This window comes from Oncorhynchus nerka, linkage group LG23 (genome assembly GCF_034236695.1).
Source record: "Oncorhynchus nerka isolate Pitt River linkage group LG23, Oner_Uvic_2.0, whole genome shotgun sequence".
NCBI classification, from domain to species: domain Eukaryota; kingdom Metazoa; phylum Chordata; class Actinopteri; order Salmoniformes; family Salmonidae; genus Oncorhynchus; species Oncorhynchus nerka.
In genome coordinates, this window is record NC_088418.1 from 31,591,789 (window position 1) to 31,615,939 (window position 24,151).

The 24,151-nt window shown below is 44.1% G+C and overlaps 1 protein-coding gene across 1 annotated transcript in view; it reads left to right on the plus strand.

Moving 5' to 3' along the window:
* The window catches only part of LOC115106726 (ataxin-2-like protein), a 52,962-nt gene that overhangs the window by 19,502 nt on the left and 9,309 nt on the right, over positions 1 to 24,151 (plus strand). The window contains 10 exon segments of the mRNA XM_029629733.2: positions 9,140 to 9,293; positions 10,692 to 10,813; positions 14,772 to 14,863; positions 15,235 to 15,468; positions 15,948 to 16,375; positions 16,827 to 16,913; positions 18,569 to 18,682; positions 20,973 to 21,050; positions 21,467 to 21,528; positions 23,272 to 23,576. Of these exon segments, the coding sequence (XP_029485593.2) occupies positions 9,140 to 9,293; positions 10,692 to 10,813; positions 14,772 to 14,863; positions 15,235 to 15,468; positions 15,948 to 16,375; positions 16,827 to 16,913; positions 18,569 to 18,682; positions 20,973 to 21,050; positions 21,467 to 21,528; positions 23,272 to 23,576 (1,676 nt within the window).

Sequence of the window (24,151 nt, forward strand, 5' to 3'; positions counted from 1 at the left end):
CAGTCAATCACGGACTACAAGAAGAAACCCAGCCCAGTCACGGACCAGGATGTCTTGCTCCCAGGCAGACTAAATCACTTTTTTGCCCGCTTTGAGGACAATACAGTGCCACTGACACGGCCTGCAACGAAAACATGCGGTCTCTCCTTCACTGCAGCTGAGTAAGACATTTAAACGTGTTAACCCTCGCAAGGCTGCAGGCCCAGACGGCATCCCCAGCCGCGCCCTCAGAGCATGCGCAGACCAGCTGGCCGGTGTGTTTACGGACATATTCAAACAATCCCTATACCAGTCTGCTGTTCCCACATGCTTCAAGAGGGCCACCATTGTTCCTGTTCCCAAGAAAGCTAAGGTAACTGAGCTAAACGACTACCGCCCCGTAGCACTCACTTCCGTCATCATGAAGTGCTTTGAGAGACTAGTCAAGGACCATATCACCTCCACCCTACCTGACACCCTAGACCCACTCCAATTTGCTTACCGCCCAAATAGGTCCACAGACGATGCAATCTCAACCACACTGCACACTGCCCTAACCCACCTGGACAAGAGGAATACCTATGTGAGAATGCTGTTCATCGACTACAGCTCGGCATTCAACACCATAGTACCCTCCAAGCTCGTCATCAAGCTCGAGACCCTGGGTCTCGACCCCGCCCTGTGCAACTGGGTACTGGACTTCCTGACGGGCCGCCCCCAGGTGGTGAGGGTAGGCAACAACATCTCCTCCCCGCTGATCCTCAACACGGGGCCCCACAAGGGTGCGTTCTGAGCCCTCTCCTGTACTCCCTGTTCACCCACGACTGCGTGGCCACGCACGCCTCCAACTCAATCATCAAGTTTGCGGACGACACAACAGTGGTAGGCTTGATTACCAACAACGACGAGACGGCCTACAGGGAGGAGGTGAGGGCCCTCGGAGTGTGGTGTCAGGAAAATAACCTCACACTCAACGTCAACAAAACTAAGGAGATGATTGTGGACTTCAGGAAACAGCAGAGGGAACACCCCCCCTATCCACATCGATGGAACAGTAGTGGAGAGGGTAGCAAGTTTTAAGTTCCTCGGCATACACATCACAGACAAACTGAATTGGTCCACTCACACTGACAGCGTCGTGAAGAAGGCGCAGCAGCGCCTCTTCAACCTCAGGAGGCTGAAGAAATTCGGCTTGTCACCAAAAGCACTCACAAACTTCTACAGATGCACAATCGAGAGCATCCTGGCGGGCTGTATCACCGCCTGGTACGGCAACTGCTCCGCCCTCAACCGTAAGGCTCTCCAGAGGGTAGTGAGGTCTGCACAACGCATCACCGGGGGCAAACTACCTGCCCTCCAGGACCCCTACACCACCCGATGTCACAGGAAGGCCATAAAGATCATCAAGGACAACAACCACCCAAGCCACTGCCTGTTCACCCCGCTATCATCCAGAAGGTGAGGTCAGTACAGGTGCATCAAAGCTGGGACCGAGAGACTGAAAAACAGCTTCTATCTCAAGGCCATCAGACTGTTAAACAGCCACCACTAACATTGAGTGGCTGCTGCCAACACACTGTCATTGACACTGACCCAACTCCAGCCACTTTAATAATGGGAATTGATGGGAAATGATGTAAATATATCACTAGCCACTTTAAACAATGCTACCTTATATAATGTTACTTACCCTACATTATTCATTTCATATGCATACGTATATACTGTACTCTACATCATCGACTGCATCCTTATGTAATACATGTATCACTAGCTACTTTAACTATGCCACTTTGTTTACTTTGTCTACATACTCATCTCATATGTATATACTGTACTCGATACCATCTACTGTATGCTGCTCTGTACCATCACTCATTCATATATCCTTATGTACATATTCCTTATCCCCTTACACTGTGTATAAGACAGTAGTTTTGGAATTGTTAGTTAGATTACTTGTTGGTTATCACTGCATTGTCGGAACTAGAAGCACAAGCATTTCGCTACACTCGCATTAACATCTGCTAACCATGTGTATGTGACAAATAAAATTGGATTTGATTTGATTTATTTAGTCAGCCACCAATTGTGCAAGTTCTCCCACTTAAAAAGATGAGAGAATAGGAGGGACGCCATGTGCGACTGACGTGTTTTCCGTTTGCTCCCGTGGTATTCTTAAAGTTTATGTGAATTTTGCAGCAGAACCGTATTTATTTTCAAATATTAATTTGGTGATCCCTTTCCGTAAAAACCAAGACTACTTTGCTTCCGAATGTCAGCATGTCGACCAAACATAAGGCCAAAAGCATGACTTTGGAAAACCCGGCCTACAAGACCCACTCTCATCACCACCCTCTCCTGAGTCTGAGGGCCCGGGGATGCACACTTTACCAGGGGGTGCGGCTTGGCCTGGCGGCGCTGAAATGAACATTCTCGAGGCCATCAAACTACTACGCTCTGAGATAGTTGAAATGAAAACACAGGTGGTTGCTACGATTGAGGCCAGAATACAGGAGGTTTCTGATACTTTAAAAGCAGATTTAACCATCCTGCGGAACGAGACTGTGCCAGCAATCACATTACTCAAAACAACAACTGCGTCACACACTACAACGATTGCAGCACTGGAGACCTCCGCTACTAATGTCTCCGACTTAACTACATCCCTGGAGGCTGAAGTTAAATGCCTAGCTGCGGATTTGAAAAAGGTGAAGGAGAGCTGTGTGAGTTTAGAGGGATTCTCTCGCCGCAATAATCTGAGACTTGTATCGGTCCCAGAGTCAGCGGAAATGCATCGCGCCACGGATTTCGTTTCAGGGCTGCTGAAGGATGTTCTTGCCTTAGATGAAAAGCCCCTGATTGATCGAGCCCACCGGTCGCTGCGCCCAAAGCCCCGGGATGGGGAGAGGCCCCGTGACTTAATTCTTCGAGTGCACTTTTTTCATGAGAAGATGGAGATCCTCCGACGAGCCCGCAATACCACTCTGAGCTTTCAAGGACAGAGCTTCTCCATCTACCAGGACTACTCCCCCACTGTTTCCAGGCAGCGCGCAGCTTTCGGACAGGCCAAACGAGTACTTCGGGACCATCCAAGTGTGAAGTATGGACTGCGATTCCCGGCCCGTTTATGGATATCTCATGAGGGTAAAGACTACACATTTGAATCTCCGGATGAGGCTATGGCTCACATTCCACGTCACATCAATAAGTCTTGAACATGCTCACAGTTCAGCAACTGTTGTTTGCGAACTGTGGATAGTAAGTAACCCACTTGTGGTACAATTGTGTTTAGATATAACAGGCTAGTCTTGTATAGTTGGCGAAACTATTCAGGCTTATTTGATGTGATCTAATGTTTGATCATCTAGTGTGCGTGCCTTACAAGCATTCAGTCATTTTAATTTAATTGTATTAAGGTTTTACTTAACTCATGTGTTTCTAGGCTGGCTCGCTCACCTATTTAGTTTGTTTACACAGTGTCTCAGTGACTCAAAATATTTTTGGTTATTTGTTTACTGCATCTGTTTGCATTGACCCAGTAAACAGTAAATGTCTCCCGAGGCTACACGGTTTTTGGGGTCTCGCTTTAATTTTAAAAGTTTTGAGCGTCATTTATGGTATTGGTTGTAAAGCTGTCTCAGCGTCAACTAGACTACTATTATAATTACTATTATTTTTGATTGTCTTACTACGATTTCCTTACTTCAAATTAGATTTTTGGCTGAGAGCCTTTATACATTTTATTTATTTTCTCTCTCAATGCCTGTTATAAGACTGGGAATACAATTATATACATCTACAAGTGGTGCTTTTGTCATTCCATTTGCACAAGGGATTCTTTATTTTTGCTGCTTGATCCACTAACAAAACGCGTCTTTAAAGAGCGGGACTGTGGGTTTAGGATTAAGACCGCACTCTCACAGACATACTGTGCGAAGAGAACATGTTCTATTTAGGCTTGTACCTCGTTTGGGGAGGTTTTGTCTGGGATGGCGGGAGGGGGTGGGGGGGCAGGTTGAATTGTTCAGTTCTAATGTTGTCATTCTGTCTTTTAGTTTTTTTTTTTTTTTTCTGTACTTTTTCCAAACATTTACCACCGTACATTATTACTCTGAGACAAGTTATTCTGGGGGTTTTGGGCGCTCATTGCTTTTCCATTCTATGCTCTAATGACAGGGTTGAATAACGGGAATGCCCAGAGGGGCCGAAATAATGCGATCAAGTACATTTCATGGAACACCAAAGGGGTTAATAACCCGGTGAAGCGTAAGAGGGTGTTGACACACTTAAAGGGTTTGAATGCAAATATTGCATTTCTACAAGAGACTCACTTGAGGACTGATGAGCATTTTAGGATGCGTAAGGACTGGGTTGGTCAAGTGTTCCACTCAAACTTTCATAGTAAATCAAGAGGTGCTGCTATTCTGGTTGATAAAGCTACTCCCTTTGTAGCTTCTGAGATTATTGCTGATCCTAAGGGACGATACGTCATAGTAACCGGTGAACTGTTTTCTACCCCTCTTGTTTTGGCTAGTGTTTATGCTCCCAATTGGGATGACACAAGTTTAATTTCTTCCTTTCTGTCTGCTATTCCCAATTTAGATTCTCATTTGTTGATTTTAGGGGGGGGGGGGATTTCAACTGTAAAATGTCCCCAGTTCTTGACAAGTCCTCACAAACAAATACAGGCCCATCTAAATGTGCCCTACTTATTCAATCCTTTCTTAGAAATATGCTATGTTTGAGGCCTGGCGTTTCCTACATCCTACAGTATTCCTTTTATTCTCATGTTCAAACATACTCCCGGATTGATTACTTCTTTTTGGACAAAAAACTTACTTACGAGAGTATTGTTATCTCTGACCCTTCACCATTAGTGCTTGAACTAGAGTTTCCCCAGCGACCTCCTATGTGTTATCAATGGCGTCTCAACCCCATTTTACTCTCAGATAAGGAATTTGTCAATTTCATTTCTTCTGAAATCACCTTATTCCTAGAAACTAATTCAACACCAGGTATGTCCTGCTCTACCATATGGGAGTCTCTCAAAGCATACCTACGTGGCCAAATTATTTCTTATACAGCCAACCAAAACAGTGTTCGCTCCCAGCAACTTCAGGACCTGAGCGAGTCCATAGCCACATTGGATGAGAAATATGCTATGGATCCTTCTTCTGATCTGCATAAAGAGCGCCAACTACTCCAATCTGAATTTGATGAGCTTTCTACCAGGCAAGCTGAACAGTTACTCTTGCGAGCTCGATACAAAGTCTATGAACAAGGCGACAAGGCTAGTAAACTCCTTGCGCATCAGATCCATACATCTGAGGCCTCACGTTTAATCCCACAAATAAGGACCCCGTCTGGTGCCACCACAGTTATACATAAAGAGATCAATGACCAATTTAAAGAATTTGACTCTGCGCTATAACACCTCTGAATCCCCTCAAGACCCTTTGCTGATTGACTCCTACAGGGAGGAGGTGAGGGCCCTCGGAGTGTGGTGTCAGGAAAATAACCTCACACTCAACGTCAACAAAACTAAGGAGATGATTGTGGACTTCAGGAAACAGCAGAGGGAACACCCCCCTATCCACATCGATGGAACAGTAGTGGAGAGGGTAGCAAGTTTTAAGTTCCTCGGCATACACATCACAGACAAACTGAATTGGTCCACTCACACTGACAGCGTCGTGAAGAAGGCGCAGCAGCGCCTCTTCAACCTCAGGAGGCTGAAGAAATTCGGCTTGTCACCAAAAGCACTCACAAAACTTCTACAGATGCACAATCGAGAGCATCCTGGTGGGCTATATCACCGCCTGGTACGGCAACTGCTCCGCCCTCAACCGTAAGGCTCTCCAGAGGGTAGTGAGGTCTGCACAACGCATCACCGGGGGCAAACTACCTGCCCTCCAGGACACCTACACCACCCGATGTTACAGGAAGGCCATAAAGATCATCAAGGACGTCAACCACCCGAGCCACTGCCTGTTCACCCCGCTATCATCCAGAAGGCGAGGTCAGTACAGGTGCATCAAAGCTGGGACCGAGAGACTGAAAAACAGCTTCTATCTCAAGGCCATCAGACTGTTAAACAGCCACCACTAACATTGAGTGGCTGATGCCAACATACTGACTCAACTCCAGCCACTTTAATAATGGGAATTGATGTAAAATATATCACTAGCCACCTTAAACAATGCTACTTAATATAATGTTTACATACCCTACATTATTCATCTCATATGTATATGTATATACTGTACTCTATATCATCTACTGCATCTTTATGTAATACATGTATCACTAGCCACTTTAAACTATGCCACTTTGTTTACATATTTGTCTCATATGTATATACTGTACTCGATCTACTGCATCTTGCCTATGCCATTCTGTACCATCACTCATTCATATCTTTATGTACTTTTTCTTTATCCCTTTACACTTGTGTGTATAAGGTAGTAGTTTTGGAATTGTTAGGTTAGATTACTCGTTGGTTATTACTGCATTGTCGGAACTAGAAGCACAAGCATTTCAGTACACTCGCATTAACATCTGCTAACCATGTGTATGTGACAAATAAATTTGATTTGTAAAGGAAAGAATGAATGGGGCCATGTATCGTGAGATTTTGAGTGAAAACCTCCTTCCATCAGCAAGGGCATTGAAGATGAAACGTGGCTGGGTCTTTCAGCATGACAATGATCCCAAACACACCGCCCGGGCAACGAAGGAGTGGCTTCGTAAGAAGCATTTCAAGGTCCTGGAGTGACCTAGCCAGTCTCCAGATCTCAACACCATAGAAAATCTTTGGAGGGAGTTGAAAGTCCGTGTTGCCCAGCAACAGCCCAAAAACATCACTACTCTAGAGGAGATATGCATGGAGGAATGGGCCAAAATACCAGCAACAGTGTGTGAAAACCTTGTGAAGACTTACAGAAAACGTTTGACCTCTGTCATTGCCAACAAAGGGTATATAACAAAGTATTGAGATAAACTTTTGTTATTGACCAAATACTTATTTTCCACCATAATTTGCAAATAAATTCATTAAAAATCCTACAATGTGATTTTCTGGATTTTTTTTCTCATTTTGTCTGTCATAGTTGAAGTGTACCTATGATGAAAATTACAGGCCTCTCATCTTTTTTAAGTGGGAGAACTTGCACAATTCGTGCCTGACTAAATACTTTTTTGCCCCACTGTATGTAAACTTCCGACTTCAACTGTACTCATTCCAGGGTTTTTCTTATCTTTACTATTTTCTACATTGTAGTATAATAGTGAATACATTAACACTATGAATTAACACATGGAATCATGTAGTATTTAAATAAAGTGTTAAACAAATCTAAATAGTTTAGAGTTTAGATTCTTCAAAGCAGCCACCCTTTGCGTTGATGACAGCTTTGCACACTCTTGGCATTCTCTCAACCAGCTTCATCTGGAATGCTTTTCCAACAGTCTTGGAAGGAGTTCCCAGATATGCTGTGCACTCTTTGGCTGTTTTTTCTTCACTCTGTGGTCCCAACTCATCCCAAACCATCTCAATTGGGTTGAGGTCTGGTGATTGTGGAGGCCAGGTCATCTGATGCAGCTCTCCATCACTCTCCTTCTTGGTCAAATAGCCCTTAAACAGCCTTGAGGTGTGTGGTGTCATTGTCCTGTTGAAAAACAAATGATAGTCCCTTGAAGCGCAAACCAGATGGCATGGCGTATTGCTGCAGAATGCTGTGGTAGACATGCTGGTTAAGTGTACCTTGAATTCTAAGTAAATCCCAGACAAAGTCACCAGCAAAATACCATCACACCACCACCATGTTTAACCGTGGGAACCACACATGCGGAGATCATCCGTTCACCTACTCCGTCTCACAAAGACACAGCAGTTGGAACCAAATATCTCAAATCTGGACTCATCAGACCGAAGGACAGATTCCCACCGGTCTTTGTGCTCATGTTTCTTGGCCCAAGCAAGTCTCTTCTTCTTATTGGTGTCCTTTAGTAGTGGTGTCTCTGCAGCAATTTGACCATGAAGGTCTGATTCAGTCTCCTCTGAACAGTTGATGTTGATGTCTCTGTTTCTTGAACTCTGGGAAGCAATTATTTGGCAATTTATGTGGCTGGAAACTCTAATTAACTTATCCTCTGCAGCAGAGGTACTGTAACTCTGGGTCTTCCTTTCCTGTGGCGGTCCTCATGAGAGCCAGTTTCATCATAGCGCTTGATGGTTTTTTGCGACTGCACTTGACGAATCTTTGAAAGTTCTTAACATTTTCTGCATTGACACTGACTTTCATGTCTTAAAGTAATGATGGACTGTTGTTTCTCTTTGCTTGTTTGAGTTGTTCTTGTCGTAATATGGACTTGGTCTTTTATCAAATAAGGCTATCTTCTGTATACCACCCCTACATTGTCACAACACAACTGATTGGCTCAAACAAATAAACTTTTAACAAGGCACACCTGTTAATTGAAATGCATTACTGGATGACTACCTCATGAAGCTGGTTGATGGAATGCCAAGAGTGTGCAAAGCTGTCAAGACAAAGGGTGGCTACTTTGAAAAATCTCATAAAATACATTTTGATTTGTTTAACACTTTTTTGGTTACATGATTTGATTCCATGTGTGTTATTTCATAGTTTTGATGTCTTCACTATTATTCTACAATGTAGAAAATAGTACAAATAAAGAAAAACCCTTGAATGAGTAAGTGTGTCCAAACATATGTGGGAACTCCTTTAAGACTGTTGGAACAGTTTCCAGGTGAAGCTGGTTGAGAGAATGCCAAGAGTGTGCAAAGTTGTCATTATGGCAAAGGGTGGCTACTTTGAAGAACATGATTCCATGTGTGTTATTTCTAAGTTTTGATGTCTTCATTATTATTATTTATTATGTAGAAAATACTAAACATAGAGATAAACCCTGGAATGAGTAGGTGTCCAAACTTTTGATTGGTGATGTATATATATTTTGTGTGTAGTTGATTTAATTTAACACACAGGGGGTGTCTACATATGGAAAAATACACTTTTTAAAAATGTAAACCAATCGATTTGTCGAAAGAACAGATGACCTTTGGTCGATTTAAGGTATTTTTTGTTGGGGTCAGCCCTACTTCCCTTTGACTTAAATGTTCTTCTGTCTGCAGTGTGAGCTGGCAGTGGACGCAGTCCACAAGCGAGGCGAAGACGAGAGGCCCGCCCTGCCGCGGAGGGAGGAGATCACCGACACCATGGTCTTCAGCTCTTACGATGTGGTCACCATGACCTGCAGAGACGTGGACCTAAACTACGCCACCAGAGGTACAGATGAGTGCTTTTTCTCAATTGTATAAAATCTGTCACCCCCTCACCTCTCTTTCAGCTTCACTAATCTATAAGAACATACCAGGTGAAAGCCAACCTAATGATGATCTTCCATCATATTGTTTTCACTTTGCAATTGCAGAGGAAGAAGGACGAACTTTGAATCAATTGAGACAGCTAGGGAGAAATGGGATCGGGAGGGTTGGACGGAGGGAGGAATGTGTTATAGGTTAGTGTTTGATCAACGTGTAGATTGTCTGCATTGTCCGGTAAGGGACGAGTGGTTTAATGGATTTGTAGGTCATTGTCGACATTAACCAGGTTTCCACCCAACTATTTCATATAAAAAGTCACGACAGGCCTGATGGAACAAGGACATTTGTCAGTAAAATGCCCTGATGTCGACGAAACAAAATACGCTAGACAAGATTGGATACTTTTTTGTCGGTGAAGTAGATTATGCGATGTTTTTATATCAATATTTGCATATAAAATCAATCATGTCGCACTAAACTTGGAGTCACACAATGATATGTTACGTTTCACTACTTCTACCACCACCTCCACCACGATGTGGAACAGCATAGTTATGTAGAATAAGATAGGATGAACCTCAACTTGTTTCAGAACATCATCACAAAGGACGGTTAAGTGCACGGTGATGAGCGCCATGGAAATAAATATTGAGGGTCGGGTATTGTTTGAATGATGCTGGTGACATGATGATTGGTGCTTGGCTGCCAATGATCAAATAAAAATTATCTTGCGTTTATCCATATCATCATCATAAACTTGCCCCTCCACTTTATCAGCGAACTGTTGTCTATAGAGCATGCGCCAAAACCAAATTGGGCAAGTATGCTATTTATCGCAACAGTTTGTGACCAAACCATCAGTAGAAAATGCAGTGGAATCACATTGAACTTCTGTTTCTTATTCAGATTTTACAATATTCACATAAACCTGTCACCAATTGGATGGAAAATGTTTTGCATGTCAGCAATCAAGATTCCATCCAATTTGGTGACAGGTTTATGTGAATATTCTAAAATCGGAATATTCTCAAATCTAAAATATATAAGACTTTCAGAAAGCTAATTGCGAAACCTTTTGGGGACTGTATCAACAATGTACTAATAAAACAAATAAAGGGGATTTTGAGTGAATTATTCCTTTAAGGCAAAATTCCAAGTTGACATCTGAGTGCTAAACTAATAAGAAGTTAGGGTAATTTGCATGGGGTCATAGTTATGTTGTAAGAATGTAATGTGTTGTCTGCTTACGATAAACACACGTTGTGGGGACAGTTCATGGGTCCGATTAAGAGATATACCTCTTCTCTGTCTCACGCATGACTTTTTGGATAATGGTTGTTTCTCTACCCTGTATGTGCAGACACGTTCATAGACACGTCCATCAGCTCGACCCGTGTCAACGGGGAAGACAAAGAGAAGGTGCTGCAGAGGTGGGAGGGAGGAGATGGCAACGGAGAGGCCTTCGATTTGGAGAACGATGCTGTGAGTCTAACACGCTTATATGTATGCACACATACAACCGCTTATACTCGCTCACTCACTCTGACAATCACGCACACCATCACTCTTTTTGACACACAAACACCAGTGGCGGTCTGTGCCTTTTTAAGATGAGGGAGGATGATTACATTTTTTTACGGGCCTTATTTCTATTTCAGCATATTGGATGACTAGCACTCATATTCCATTCACCCAGCTCAATGTAACATTGATAGGTTTAGGCGTACACATGGAATATGATACTCAAATTTTCCCGATACCCATCATGAGGTTGCTTCACCCTAGCCTCTCTCACTCTCACTCTCTCACACACACACACACACACAGCAATTTTTGCCTATAGGGCACAAAATTGCTGGGACCATGGCGGGCAAGTGAGCTGCGTCACATAGGCCTAAAATAATATCGCTGTTTGGGACCAGTTCTTGTGATAGCGGGTGGAAGTCGGACTGAAAGGCAGCAGGTATGGGTATGAAAAGCTGCGGGTGTTGGCGGGATGAAGATAACACTCGAGAGCGAGAGTAAGCAAGGTGACAGTGACACATTCAATACTGCCTTGTAGAGGTCTGCATGGGAGTGTTATCTTCATCCCGCTCCCGCCAACACCCGCAGCTTTTCATACCCCACCCGCACCTGCTGCCTTTGGGTCCGACTTCCACCCGCTATCACAAGAACTGGTCCCTTACGGCAATATTATTTTAGGCCTATGTGACGCAGCTCACTTGCCCGCCATGGTCCCAGCAATTTTGCACCCCATAGGCAATATCAAATGCACAAAAATAACTTAAGAAATAGGTTAACTTACTAGAGATTTTCACGTGGCCCATTTATATTAGGCTATCTGTATTACTGGACTATATCAGCCAATATGCTAAATGTAGTTTAAGAGAGCATAGTTGGAGAGATTTGACCTTTCTCTTGAGCTTTTTCTATAGCCTACGTTTTCGTAGTGGGAAGATTTTTAGACAGAGAAATATGGGTGATTCATATTTATTTCTAGGCAATGTAGTAAACTATAGCCTAATCATATGTAGGAAGTACAGTTGAAGTCGGAAGTTTACATACACCTTAGCCAAATTAATTTAAACTCAGTTTTTCACAATTCCAGACATTTAATCCTAGTACAAATTACCGGTCTTATTTTTTTATTTTTTTTATTTCACCTTTATTTAACCAGGTAGGCTAGTTGAGAACAAGTTCTCATTTACAGCTGTGGCCTGGCCAAGATAAAGCAAAGCAGTGCGACACAAACAACAACAGTTACACATGGAATAAACAAAACATACAGTCAATAACATAATAGAAAAAAAGTCTATATACAATGTGTGCAAATGAGGTAAGATAAGGGAGGTAAGGCAATAAATAGGCCATAGTGGCAAAATAATTACAATTTAGCAATTAAACACTTGAGTGATAGAGACTGGGGTGATAGATGTGTAGAAGATGAATGTGCAAGTTGAGATACTGGGGTGCAAAGGAGCAAAAATAAATAAATTACAGTATGGGGATGAGGTAGTTGGATGGGCTATTTACAGATGGGCTATGTACAGGTGCAGTGATCTGTGAGCTGCTCTGACAGCTAGTGCTTCAGGTTAGTGAGGGAGATATGAGTCTCCAGCTTCAGGGATGTTTGCAATTCGTTCCAGTCATTGGCAGCAGAGAACTGGGAGGAAAGGCGGCCAAAGGAGGAATTGTCTACGGGTGGGTGCTGCTATGGTGACCAGTGAGCTGAGGTCAGTTAGGATCAGCACTTTATTTTAAGAATGTGAAATGTCAGAATAATAGTAGAGATTTATTTCAGCTTTCATTTCTTTCATCACATTCCCAGTGGGTCAGAAGTTTACATACACTCAATTAGTATTTGGTAGCATTGCCTTAAACAATTTAAACTTGGGTCAAACGTTTCGGGTAGCCTTCATCAAGCTTCCCACAATAAGTTGGGTGAATTCTGGCCCATTCCTCCTGACAGAGCTGATGTAACGGAGTCAGGTTCGTAGGCCTTCTTGCTCGTACATGCTTTTTCAGTTCTGCCCACAAAGTTTTTATAGGATTGAGGTCAGGGCTTTGTGATGGCCACTCCAATACCTTGATTTTGTTGTCCTTGAGCCATTTTGCCACAACTTTGGAAGTATGCTTGGGGTCATTGTCCATTTGGAAGACCCATTTGTGACCAAGCTTTAACTGATGTCTTGAGATGTTGCTTCAATATATCCACATAATTTTCCTGCCTCATGATGCCATCTATTTTGTGAAGTGCACCAGTCCCTCCTGCAGCAAAGCACCCCCACAACATGATGCTGCCACCGCCGTGCTTCACGGTTGGGATGGTGTTCTTCGGCTTGCAAGCCGCCCCCTTTTTCCTCCGAAGAGAACTATGGTCATTATGGCCAAACAGTTCTATTTTTGTTTTGTCAGACCAGAGGACATTTCTCCAAAAAGTACAATATTTGTCCCCATGTGCAGTTGCAAATCTTAGTCTGGCTTTTTTATGGCGGGTTTTGGAGCAGTGGCTACTTCCTTGCTGAGCGGCCTTTCAGGTTAATCAGGAAACGTGTGATCTCTGTAATTGCAAACAAAGTTTTCTGTACCAAATATTAAGTTTTTCTGATGTATCAAATACTTATGTCATGCAATAAAATGCAAATTAATTACTTAAAAATCATACAATGTGATTTTCTGGATTTTTGTTTTAGATTCCATCTCTCACAGTTGAAGTGTACCTATGATAAAAATTACAGACCTCTATATGCTTTTTAAGTAGGAAAACCTGTAAAATCGGCAGTGTATCAAATACTTGTTCTCCCCACTGTATATATATTGTTAATCTGTAATCTAGGACCCTATAAATGTAAGGAGGGAGGGGTCTTATAACTCCTCCCCTTCTATTAATAGAACATAAGCATAATCAATTATTCTAATACATAAATCATTTGGTACAGCCCCAATCATGACCCCTAGGTGAACTCCTGACACATACTTCTTGCGCTTAGCGGAGCAGAGCTATTGTGTAGGAAGTTGTCAAGGAAGTGAGTTTGTGTTTATACAGGACGTACCTCCTCCACCTACCGTCAACCAATCATGTCAATGCGGAGCTATACGGAGCCCTCTGCGTTGTTTCACAATTTGAGAGGCGCGCGGTGATGCGGTACAGAGCTTGATTTGGCCTCATTTACAGATCAAGCATAAATTTGGTTTAACGCATACAAAGCAGAAAGATGACAGTTTCTACATAATCTGAGGGACAACGAAAATATTTTTTGCCCAGAGTCATCTGTCTGCCCGCACCAGCCCGCAGAATTAAAAATGCAGACAGCGCCGCAATGATCTCTGTTGGGACCCGCCCTCTACCGCCTTGCACACTCTTGCCTGCATCCAGCTGATCTAGGGTGTAATCATTAGTCCAACAGTTGAAAATGAAAGTTTCTATTGGATAAATTCAGGTATGTTTATCCCCGTTCAGTTTAAGAAACATTTTTCAACACAATCAGCGAAATGAATACACCCCTGATCACCCACAAACACAGTTCACTTTCATAGCTGCCATATACAAACTGCATGATCACTTTACTCGTTGTATAATTCCTTCTCGCATCTTTGCGGTCTCCTCCTCTCACCTTTTTCCTTCGCTTGTGAATTTCATTGCACAACAGCTATCCGTGACCAGGTGAGAGAACCTTCCCAAGCCAAACCTTCATAAAATAAACGCTACACACTGTCTACATCGTTGTTCACATAGCTACTATAACCCGCTGCAATCATGCAGTACAGCAAACAGGCGTTGTGAATATATTTAGTATAGTTTCACTTTTTACATTTTTATGAAATTCACTGAGAAGGATGGCCCTTTCCTCCTCTGAGGAGCCTCCATTGACACACACAACCTGGAGCTTACCGCCACAGGCTCTGGCAACTTACACAAAGTTTTCTTGCCCTCTCTCAGGCCAACGGTTGGGATGCCAACGAAATGTTTCGTTACAACAAGGTGAACTTCGGAGTCGAGTCTACCTACGACTCCAGCCTCTCAATGTACACGTAAGTCCACCTCCATGTCAAGACAAAAAAACAGTCTTCAAGGCCTAAACAGTCTAAGCAAAAGGACAACCTTTTGAAATAATATTCCCCTGAATCTCCATCAGAGCTGGGTTTGAAATACTTGAAAGATAATTTCAAATACTTAATCTGTTCCTGTTTGAGCATGTCTGGCTTAATAATCCAATAGAGGAGTCCCAAAACTGCAATTCTCGCCCATCTGGCACTTCAAGCAGACTCGATCAAACACAAAAGTATTTGAACCCAGATCTGATCTTCATACATGATTGTTTGTATATATGTATCTATGCATAGAGTTGATCTTCACCATCTCTCTATCCTTTTCTCTCGCCATCTCCCTCCCTGTTCCTCAGGGTCCATCTGGAGAGGGGCAGCACAGAGGACTTCCGGCAGCGGGAGGCACGTGCCGCCCTCATGGCTAGTGAGATCGAGTCCAGCCCCCAGTACCGCCAACGCGTCTCGTTGGAGAACGAGGAGGGCAAGAGCGAGGAGGACAAGTGCAGCGCAGTGGTGCGCAGTGGCGAGCGGGGGGGGGGAAGCCCCAGGGAGAGGGAGAAAGGCTGCGACAGCCTCAGCATAGTCAGCAGGTGAATGCTCCGGTCAGGCTGTATTCTTTGGCTATGTCACAATTCTCCACCCTTTCCCAGAAGTGTGCACTTCATGGATTCAACAATGGTGGAAATTAACTCTTTCTAGCCAATGATTTCATGTTTTTAAATACATGATGTTGAGTAAAAAAGTCCACACTTTGGGAGAAGGGTGGAAAATTGGGATGTGTCCTTTGGCTAGTGTGTGGGGGGGGTGTCACTATTGACTACTGCTAAGTGGTTTGTGTATTTGAGATTGACCACATTTCATTCGGACTGAGTAGAATGGCTGGTCTACAAATCAACTGGCATCCCAATTAAATACTCATTATGTGATCAAGATGAGTGATTCTGCCCCTCACCTTGCTCAAACTCATCCCCTCATCATGCTGAAAGTCATTGGCAGCAGTGGATGGATTGGGGAAAACATGATCTACAGTACCCCCCCCATTCTTTCTTTGTTTATCTCTCTCTTTCAGGGAAGGCAAATACATTCCGTTACCACAGCGAGCTAGGGAGACTGGCGCGTCGGGGGGCAGCATGCGAGGAGAACGCGAGCGGGCGGAGCGAGGCCCTGGAGGAGGAAGCGGCGGACCCCAAGGTCACAACCGCATGAGCGCCGGCTACCGCTCAGCCCCTCCCTCCTCTTCCTCCCCCAAACCTCACCTACCTTTGGCCACTGGTGGTCCCCAGCCCCCTCCCCCGTCTTCGGAGTGCAGCAGCCCCCTCTCTGGCCGAGGTTACTCCCCCCACCACTCCCAGGGCAGCCCTGGCACTGCCAGCCCCTACGCTCCTGCCTCCCCCGGGGGTCCGGCCTCGGCCAACGCCGCCCCCTCTTCAGCTAGTCCCCCCACCCCCCATTCCAACTCGCTGTCTCCGTCGGACACTGGTAGGCCCGTCAACGGAGGTGAGTGAAGTTATTAGTGGGTGTGTTTGTGTGTGTTCGGGGAGTTATCTGTGTTGTAATGGGATATCTGTGTGTCTACGTGGATGTGTTACTCCAGAAAGTGAACATGGCAGTCATGAATTATTTGTTTTTATAGACTGGGTGGTTCGAGCCCTGAATGCTGATTGGCTGACAACCGTGGTATATTAGACCCTATACCACGGGTATGACAAAACATGTATTTTTACTGCTCTAATTGCGTTGGTAACCAGTTTATAATCGCAATAAGGCACCTCGGGGGTTTGTGATATATGGCCAATATACCACGGCTAAGGGCTGTGTCCTCATCGGGCCTTATTTCTTAAGTTTGCACTGTGTGCAGTCTTGAAAAGTAATAGGTGAGCTTACAATAATATATTGCCAGTTGATTGTCGGGAAATTTAACCTCCTCTCTTCTTTCTCCCTGCCTCAGTGTCTTCTAGGATGTCTCCCAAATTACAGAGACCCGCCCAGTCAAACCGACCGGTCCGGACACCTAACTCACACACCCAGTCCACAGGTTAACATACAACTGCCTTTTATCTCACACTTTGTCTACACACTTGTTCAAGACTCACTCCAGAACTCAAGACACAGACATTCTGCCTCATCATAGACTTAAGTCCAATGAATCCATTGAGAATTGCTACTAATGGTAGATGTTGGTTAGTAAACTAACTACTAACTCACATTTCATATGCATCTGATATGGCACACTATTCCTTATATATAGTTGAAGTTTACATATACTTAGGTTGGAATCATTAACTTGTTTTTCAACCACTCCACAATGTGGAGAAAAATTGTAGACCTCCACAAGTCTGGTTCATCCTTGGGAGCAATTTCCAAATGCCTGAAGGTACCACGTTCATCTGTACAAACAAAGGTACGCAAGTATCAACACCATGGGACCACGCAGCCGTCATACCGATCAGGAAGGATACTTGTTCTGTCTCCTGAGATGAACGTACTTTGGTGCGAAAAGTGCAAATCAATCCCAGAACAACAGCAAAGGACCTTGTGAAGATGCTGGAGGAAACAGGTACAAAAGTATCTATATCCACAGTAAAACAAGTCCTATATTGACATAACCTGAAAGGCTGCTTAGCAAGGAAGAAGCCACTGCTCCAAAACTGCCATAAAAAAAGCCAGACTATGGTTTGCAACTGCACATGGGGACAAAGATGGTACTTTTTGGAGAAATGTCCTCTGGTCTGATGAAACAAAAATAGAACTGCTTGGCCATAATCATTGTTATGTTTGGAGGAAAAAGGGGGAGGCTTGCAAACCGAAGAACACCATCCCAACCATGAAGCACGGGGGTGGCAGCATCATGTTATGGGGGTGATTTACCGCAGGAGGACTGGTGCACTTCACAAAATAGATGGCATCATGAGGATGGAAAATTATGTGGATATATTGAAGCAACATCTCAAGACATCAGTTAAAGTTAAAGCTTGGTTGCAAATGGGTCTTCCAAATGAACAATGACCCCAAGCATACTTCCAAAGTTGTGACAAAATGGCTTAAGGACAACAAAGTCAAGGTATTGGAGTGGCCATCACAAAGCCCTGACCTCAATCCTATAGAAATTTGTGGGCAGAACTGAAAAAGCGTGTGCGAGCAAGGAGGCCTACAAACCTGACTCCGTTACACCAGCTCTGTCAGGAGGAATTGGCCAGAATTGACCCAACTTATTGTGGGACACTTGTGGAAGGCTACCCAAAACGTTTGACCCAAGTTAAACAATTTAAAGGCAATGCTACCAAATACTAATTGAGTGTATGTAAACTTCTGACCCACTGGGAATGTGATGAAAGAAATGAAAGCTGAAATAAATAATTCTCTCCTATTATTCTGACATTTCACATTCTTAAAATAAAGTGCTGATCCTAACTGACCTAAGACCAGGGATTTTTTACTCTGATTAAATGTCAGGAATTGTGAAAAACTGAGTTTAAATGTATTTGCCTAAGGTGTATGTAAACTTTTGACTTCAACTGTATACCGTGCACTACTTTTGGGCCTATATAGGTACTAGGGTGCCATGGCACAAAGTGGTGCACTTTAAAGGGAGCAGTGTGCCATTTCAGACACAGCCAAAATGCTAACCATTTATAACATCTCATTCATTGTCTTTCATTCTGACCTCTGTTCTGTCTTGTCCTCCCTCAGCCTCCCGCTCCCCGAAATCTGGCTCGCAGGACTCGGTGCAGTACCTGGACACGTCATCTGTCTCCATGCCCTCCCAGAAAACATCAGGCCTCGCCCCGCTCTTCCCCATTGACGGTACGAAGAATGGCAACAATCAACAAACTATATTTATAAACAAGTGGAGACAGGCTGTGGTAGTTTTATTTATTTATTTATTTATTTCACCTTTATTTAACCAGGTAGGCAAGTTGAGTTCTCATTTACAATTGCGACCTGGCCAAGCTAAAGCAAAGCAGTTCGACACATACAACGACACAGAGTTACACATGGAGTAAAACAAACATACAGTCAATAGTACAGTATAAACAAGTCTATATACGATGTGAGCAAATGAGGTGAGATAAGGGAGGTAAAGGCAAAGAAAGGCCATGGTGGCAAAGTAAATACAATATAGCAAGTAAAACACTGGAATGGTAGATTTGCAATGGAAGAATGTGCGAAGTAGAAATAAAAATAATGGGGTGCAAAGGAGCAAAATAAATAAATTAATTAAATACAGTAGGGAAAGAGGTAGTTGTTTGGGCTAAATTATAGGTGGGCTATGTACAGGTGCAGTAATCTGTGAGCTGCTCTGACAGTTGGTGCTTAAAGCTAGTGAGGGAGATAAGTGTTTCCAGTTTCAGAGATTTTTGTAGTTCGTTCCAGTCATTGGCAGCAGAAAACTGGAAGGAAGGGCGGCCAAAGAAATAATTGGTTTTGGGGGTGACTATAGAGATATACCTGCTGGAGCGTGTGCTACAGGTGGGAGATGCTATGGTGACCAGCGAGCTGAGATAAGGGGGGACTTTACCTAGCAGGGTCTTGTAGATGACATGGAGCCAGTGGTTTTGGCGACGAGTATGAAGCGATGGCCAGCCAACGAGAGCGTACAGGTCGCAATGGTGGGTAGTATATGGGGCTTTGATGACAAAACGGATTGCACTGTGATAGACTGCATCCAATTTGTTGAGTAGGGTATTGGAGGCTATTTTGTAAATGACATCGCCAAAGTCGAGGATTGGTAGGATAGTCAGTTACGAGGGTATGTTTGGCAGCATGAGTGAAGGATTATTTTTTGCGAAATAGGAAGCCAATTCTAGATTTAACTTTGATATGGGTCTGGAAGGAGAGTTTACATTCTAACCAGACACCTCTAAGTATTTGTAGTTGTCCACGTATTTTAAGTCCGAGCCGTCCAGAGTAGTGATGTTGGACAGGCGGGTAGGTGCAGGTAGCGATCGGTTGAAGAGCATGCATTTAGTTTTACTTGTATTTAAGAGCAATTGGAGGCCACGGAAGGAGAGTTGTATGGCATTGAAGCTTGCCTGTAGGGTTGTTAACACAGTGTCCAAAGAAGGGCCAGAAGTATACAGAATGGTGTCGTCTGCGTAGAGGTGGATCAGAGACTCACCAGCAGCAAGAGCGACCTCATTGATGTATACAGAGAAGAGAGTCGGTCCAAGAATTGAACCCTGTGGCACCCCCATAGAGACTGCCAGAGGTCCGGACAGCAGACCCTCCGATTTGACACACTGAACTCTATCAGAGAAGTAGTTGGTGAACCAGGCGAGGCAATCATTTGAGAAACCAAGGCTGTCAAGTCTGCCGACGAGGATGTGGTGATTGACAGAGTCGAAAGCCTTGGCCAGATCAATGAATACGGCTGTACAGTAATGTTTCTTATCGATGGCGGTTAAGATATCGTTTAGGACCTTGAGCGTGGCTGAGGTGCACCCATGACCAGCTCTGAAACCAGATTGCATAGCAGAGAAGGTATGGTGAGATTCGAAATGGTCGGTAATCTGTTTGTTGACTTGGCTTTCGAAGACCTTAGAAAGGCATGGTAGGATAGATATAGGTCTGTAGCAGTTTGGGTCAAGAGTGTCCCCCCCTTTGAAGAGGGGGATGACCGCAGCTGCTTTCCAATCTTTGGGAATCTCAGACGACACGAAAGAGAGGTTGAACAGGCTAGTAATAGGGGTGGCAACAATTTCTGCAGATAATTTTAGAAAGAAAGGGTCCAAATTGTCTAGCCCGGCTGATTTGTAGGGGTCCAGATTTTGCAGCTCTTTCAGTTGAAGTAGTTGAAGTAGTAGTGACGACAATGAAATTGCTCATGATAATAAGTATTTATAAAAACAAACTTTCATACATTTGGCTGAAAGCAAATCTCCGGTCTCCATTTGTTTTCACTTTGCTTATCGAGTCTATATTAAGTCATGAAAATGGCCCCAACTGTCATCAGGACAGGGTCACCTGTACAAGAACCAGGCAGGTGTTTTGTGGGAATCTGTTCAAGTGGTTGGAGTTTTCCAGTGGCTTATTGTTCCCCTGTGTGTTTTTAAAAATATATCTCTGTCTCTCATTCTGTCTGTCTGTTCTACAGTGAACGAGATCCTCTGCATGGCTGCCAAAGAACGATCAGCAGAGAGTCCAGGCACCACGGAAGATGGCAAGAGTAAAGGTGTGTGTCTGTGAAATGTGTGTTTGTGGGAGGGAGCTTGTGTGTATTAGAGGTCAGCCTCGACAATGAATGGTTAAAGCACCTGCTGGGTGTCGATGAGCGAGGACTGTTTTGCGCTGATTCAACATGTCGACACCGTTGGAAAATGACGGCAGATATTCTGGTCGGTAGGACGGCTGGTGGCCACTCCCTATTTTTAACTGTTTGCTGTCGCGGGGTCTCACCTCAAAAAGTGTGTGCATGTTAGTGTGTCAATTAGCTGTTGTCGCAGATGAGAAGAGTATTCCTGTAAAAAAGCATTCGTTTGTTTGCCATAAGGTGCTGTCTGAAAGAAAAGTGCAGTCAAAAACACCCACATTACATTCTCCCCTGCTAGAGAACTTTTTTGTATCCTTTCTCTCCCCCTTGTCTCTCAGCTCCCTCCATTCAGCAAAGGTCACAAATTGAAGAGCTGCGGAAATTCGGCAAAGAATTCAGGGTAAGACTTCTGTCGCTGCTCCTTAGCCATGTGTGAACGAGAAATCTGCAATTACCTCTTGAGTCTAAATTCTCTTGGTGAAAATAATTGTTCTGTCAAGTCCTGGGCTGGTGGTATTTCAAGAAGCAGGACCAAGTTGGACAGATAAACTCAGCAAAAAAAGAAACCTCCCGTTTTCAGGACCCTGTCTTTCAAAGATAATTCATAAAAATCCAAATAACTTCACAGATCTTCATTGTAAAGGGTTTAAACACTGTTTCCCATGCTTGTTCAATGAACCATAAACAGTTAATGAACATGCACCTGTGGAACGGTCGTTAAGACACTAACAGCTTACAGACGGTAGGCAATTAAAGTCACAGTTATGAACACTTAGGACACTAAAGAGGCGTTTCTACTGACTCTGAAAAACACCAAAAGAAAGATGCCCAGGGTCCCTGCTCATCTGCGTGAATGTGCATTATGCATGCTGCAGGAGGCATGAGGACTGCAGATGTGGCCAGGGCAATGCATTTCAATGTCCATACTGTGAGACGCCTAGGAAAGGGAGACAGGATGGACAGCTGATCGTCCACGCAGTGGCAGACCACTGTGCAGAACACCTGCACAGGATCGGTACATCCGGACATCATACCTGCGGGACAGGTACAGGATGGCAACAACATCTGCCCGAGTTACACCAGGAACGCACAATCCCTCCATCAGTGCTCAGACTGTCCGCAATAGGCTGAGAAAGGCTGGACTGAGGGCTTGTTGTAAGGCAGGTCCTCACCAGACATCACCGTCAACAACGTTGTCTATGGGCACAAACCCACCGTCGCTGGACCAGACAGGACTGGCAAAAAGTGCTCTTCACTGACGAGTCACGGTCTCACCAGGGGTGATGGTCGGATTCGCGTTTGTCGTCGAAGGAATGAGCGTTACACCGAGGCCTGTACTCTGGAGCGGGATCGATTTGGAGGTGGAGGGTCTGTCATGGTCTGGGGCGGTGTGTCACAGCATCATCGGACTGAGCTTGTTGTCATTGCAGGCAATCGCAATGCTGTGCGTTACAGGGAAGACATCCTCCTCCCTCATGTGGTACCCCTTCCTGCAGGCTCATCCTTACATGACCCTCTAGCATGACAATGCCACCAGCCATACAGGTCGTTCTGTGTGTGATTTCCTGCAAGACAGGAATGTCAGGGTTCTACCATGGCCCCCAGAAATGTCCGGGAACCTGCAGTTGCCTTGTTACCCCACTCTTCCACCATCTCACAGCAAGAACTGACAAATCTGGTGCTGTCCATGAGGAGGAGATGCACTGCAGTACTTAATGCAGCTGGTGGCCACACCAGACACTGACTTTTGATTTTGGCCCCCCCTTTGTTCAGGGACACATTATTCCATTTCTGTTAGTCTGTGGAACTTGTTCAGTTTATGTCTGTTGTTGAATCTTGTTATGTTCATACAAATATGTTAAGTTTGCTGAAAATAAGCGCAGTTGACAGTGAGGATGTTTCCTTTTTTGCTGAGTTTATTCACGTTTATAAGTAGTCAGAAATAAATTACTTACATTTCTAGTTTATAACCCATTTCTACTGTTAAACCCTTTTAAACATGTGTTTGTAAATTAACTTGGAAATGTATTTTTAGAAATGCAAGTCCTTCTTGTTTCTTTCTTTTTGGCATAGAGTGCATTTGGTTGCACTTTGTATGAATTGGCTATATAAATAAAGATTGATTTGATGTGATTCTCCTCAGCTTCAGCCCAGCGGATGTGGCTCCAGTGCTGCAGCGGTATCTCCCTCTGACACGGCCAAGTCCTTCCCCTCGTACCCCAGCCCCGCCACCTCAGACTCCAAACAGACCCTCGCCCCCCAAAGTACTTCCCAGCCCTCCGCTTCCCCCTCAGGGGACCCCGCCAAGGAGCCCAGTTCCAGCGCAGCCGCTACCACCGCCAGACCCATTTCAGACAGGCAATTGCCAGGACAATCCCAGTCAGCCAGGACCCCAGGAAGTGAGGAGTCCAGACAGGAGAAGGCAGAGCGAGTGGAGGGTGTGATTGAGTGAGTTTTGCTAAAGACTGAAAGGAGAATTCTTTCTGGTACTGCTGAGCGATTAACCAAAATGTCAGTTATTTTTCATTTTTTTAAAATAACTAATTGACCAAAGTCGGTTCAATTATTAGAATTCCATTTAGTTCGGGTTTTTTTCTTCTGTGAGCTCAACATGCAGTTTATCTAGAGATGAATCAGATCAACCCCAAACTGTGCAATGTAGTGGGGAGTTGTAGTTCCCAATAGGCCAAAATTCGACATAGTTTAGCCAATGACCATAATCCATTGCGCGTCTACTTGTCAAGACACTGAAATGGAGAGAAGAGAAAGAAGACTTGCGATCGAGAGGGATAAAGAGCAGTTGCCCCACGAGGTATCCCTCCCTGAAAATACATAATCTAAGTGATTGATAGTTGGTATTTAGCAGTCATAAGTATACATAGACAGCAGCTCTTTTGAAATGAGAAATATTTTATTGAAGCAGTAATGGGCAGTCACTACCATCATGGGACTTTTAATAATTGTTTCATTCTGTTAAAGCATTCAACTGACATACTACATGCATTTTATGTTTAAAATTATCT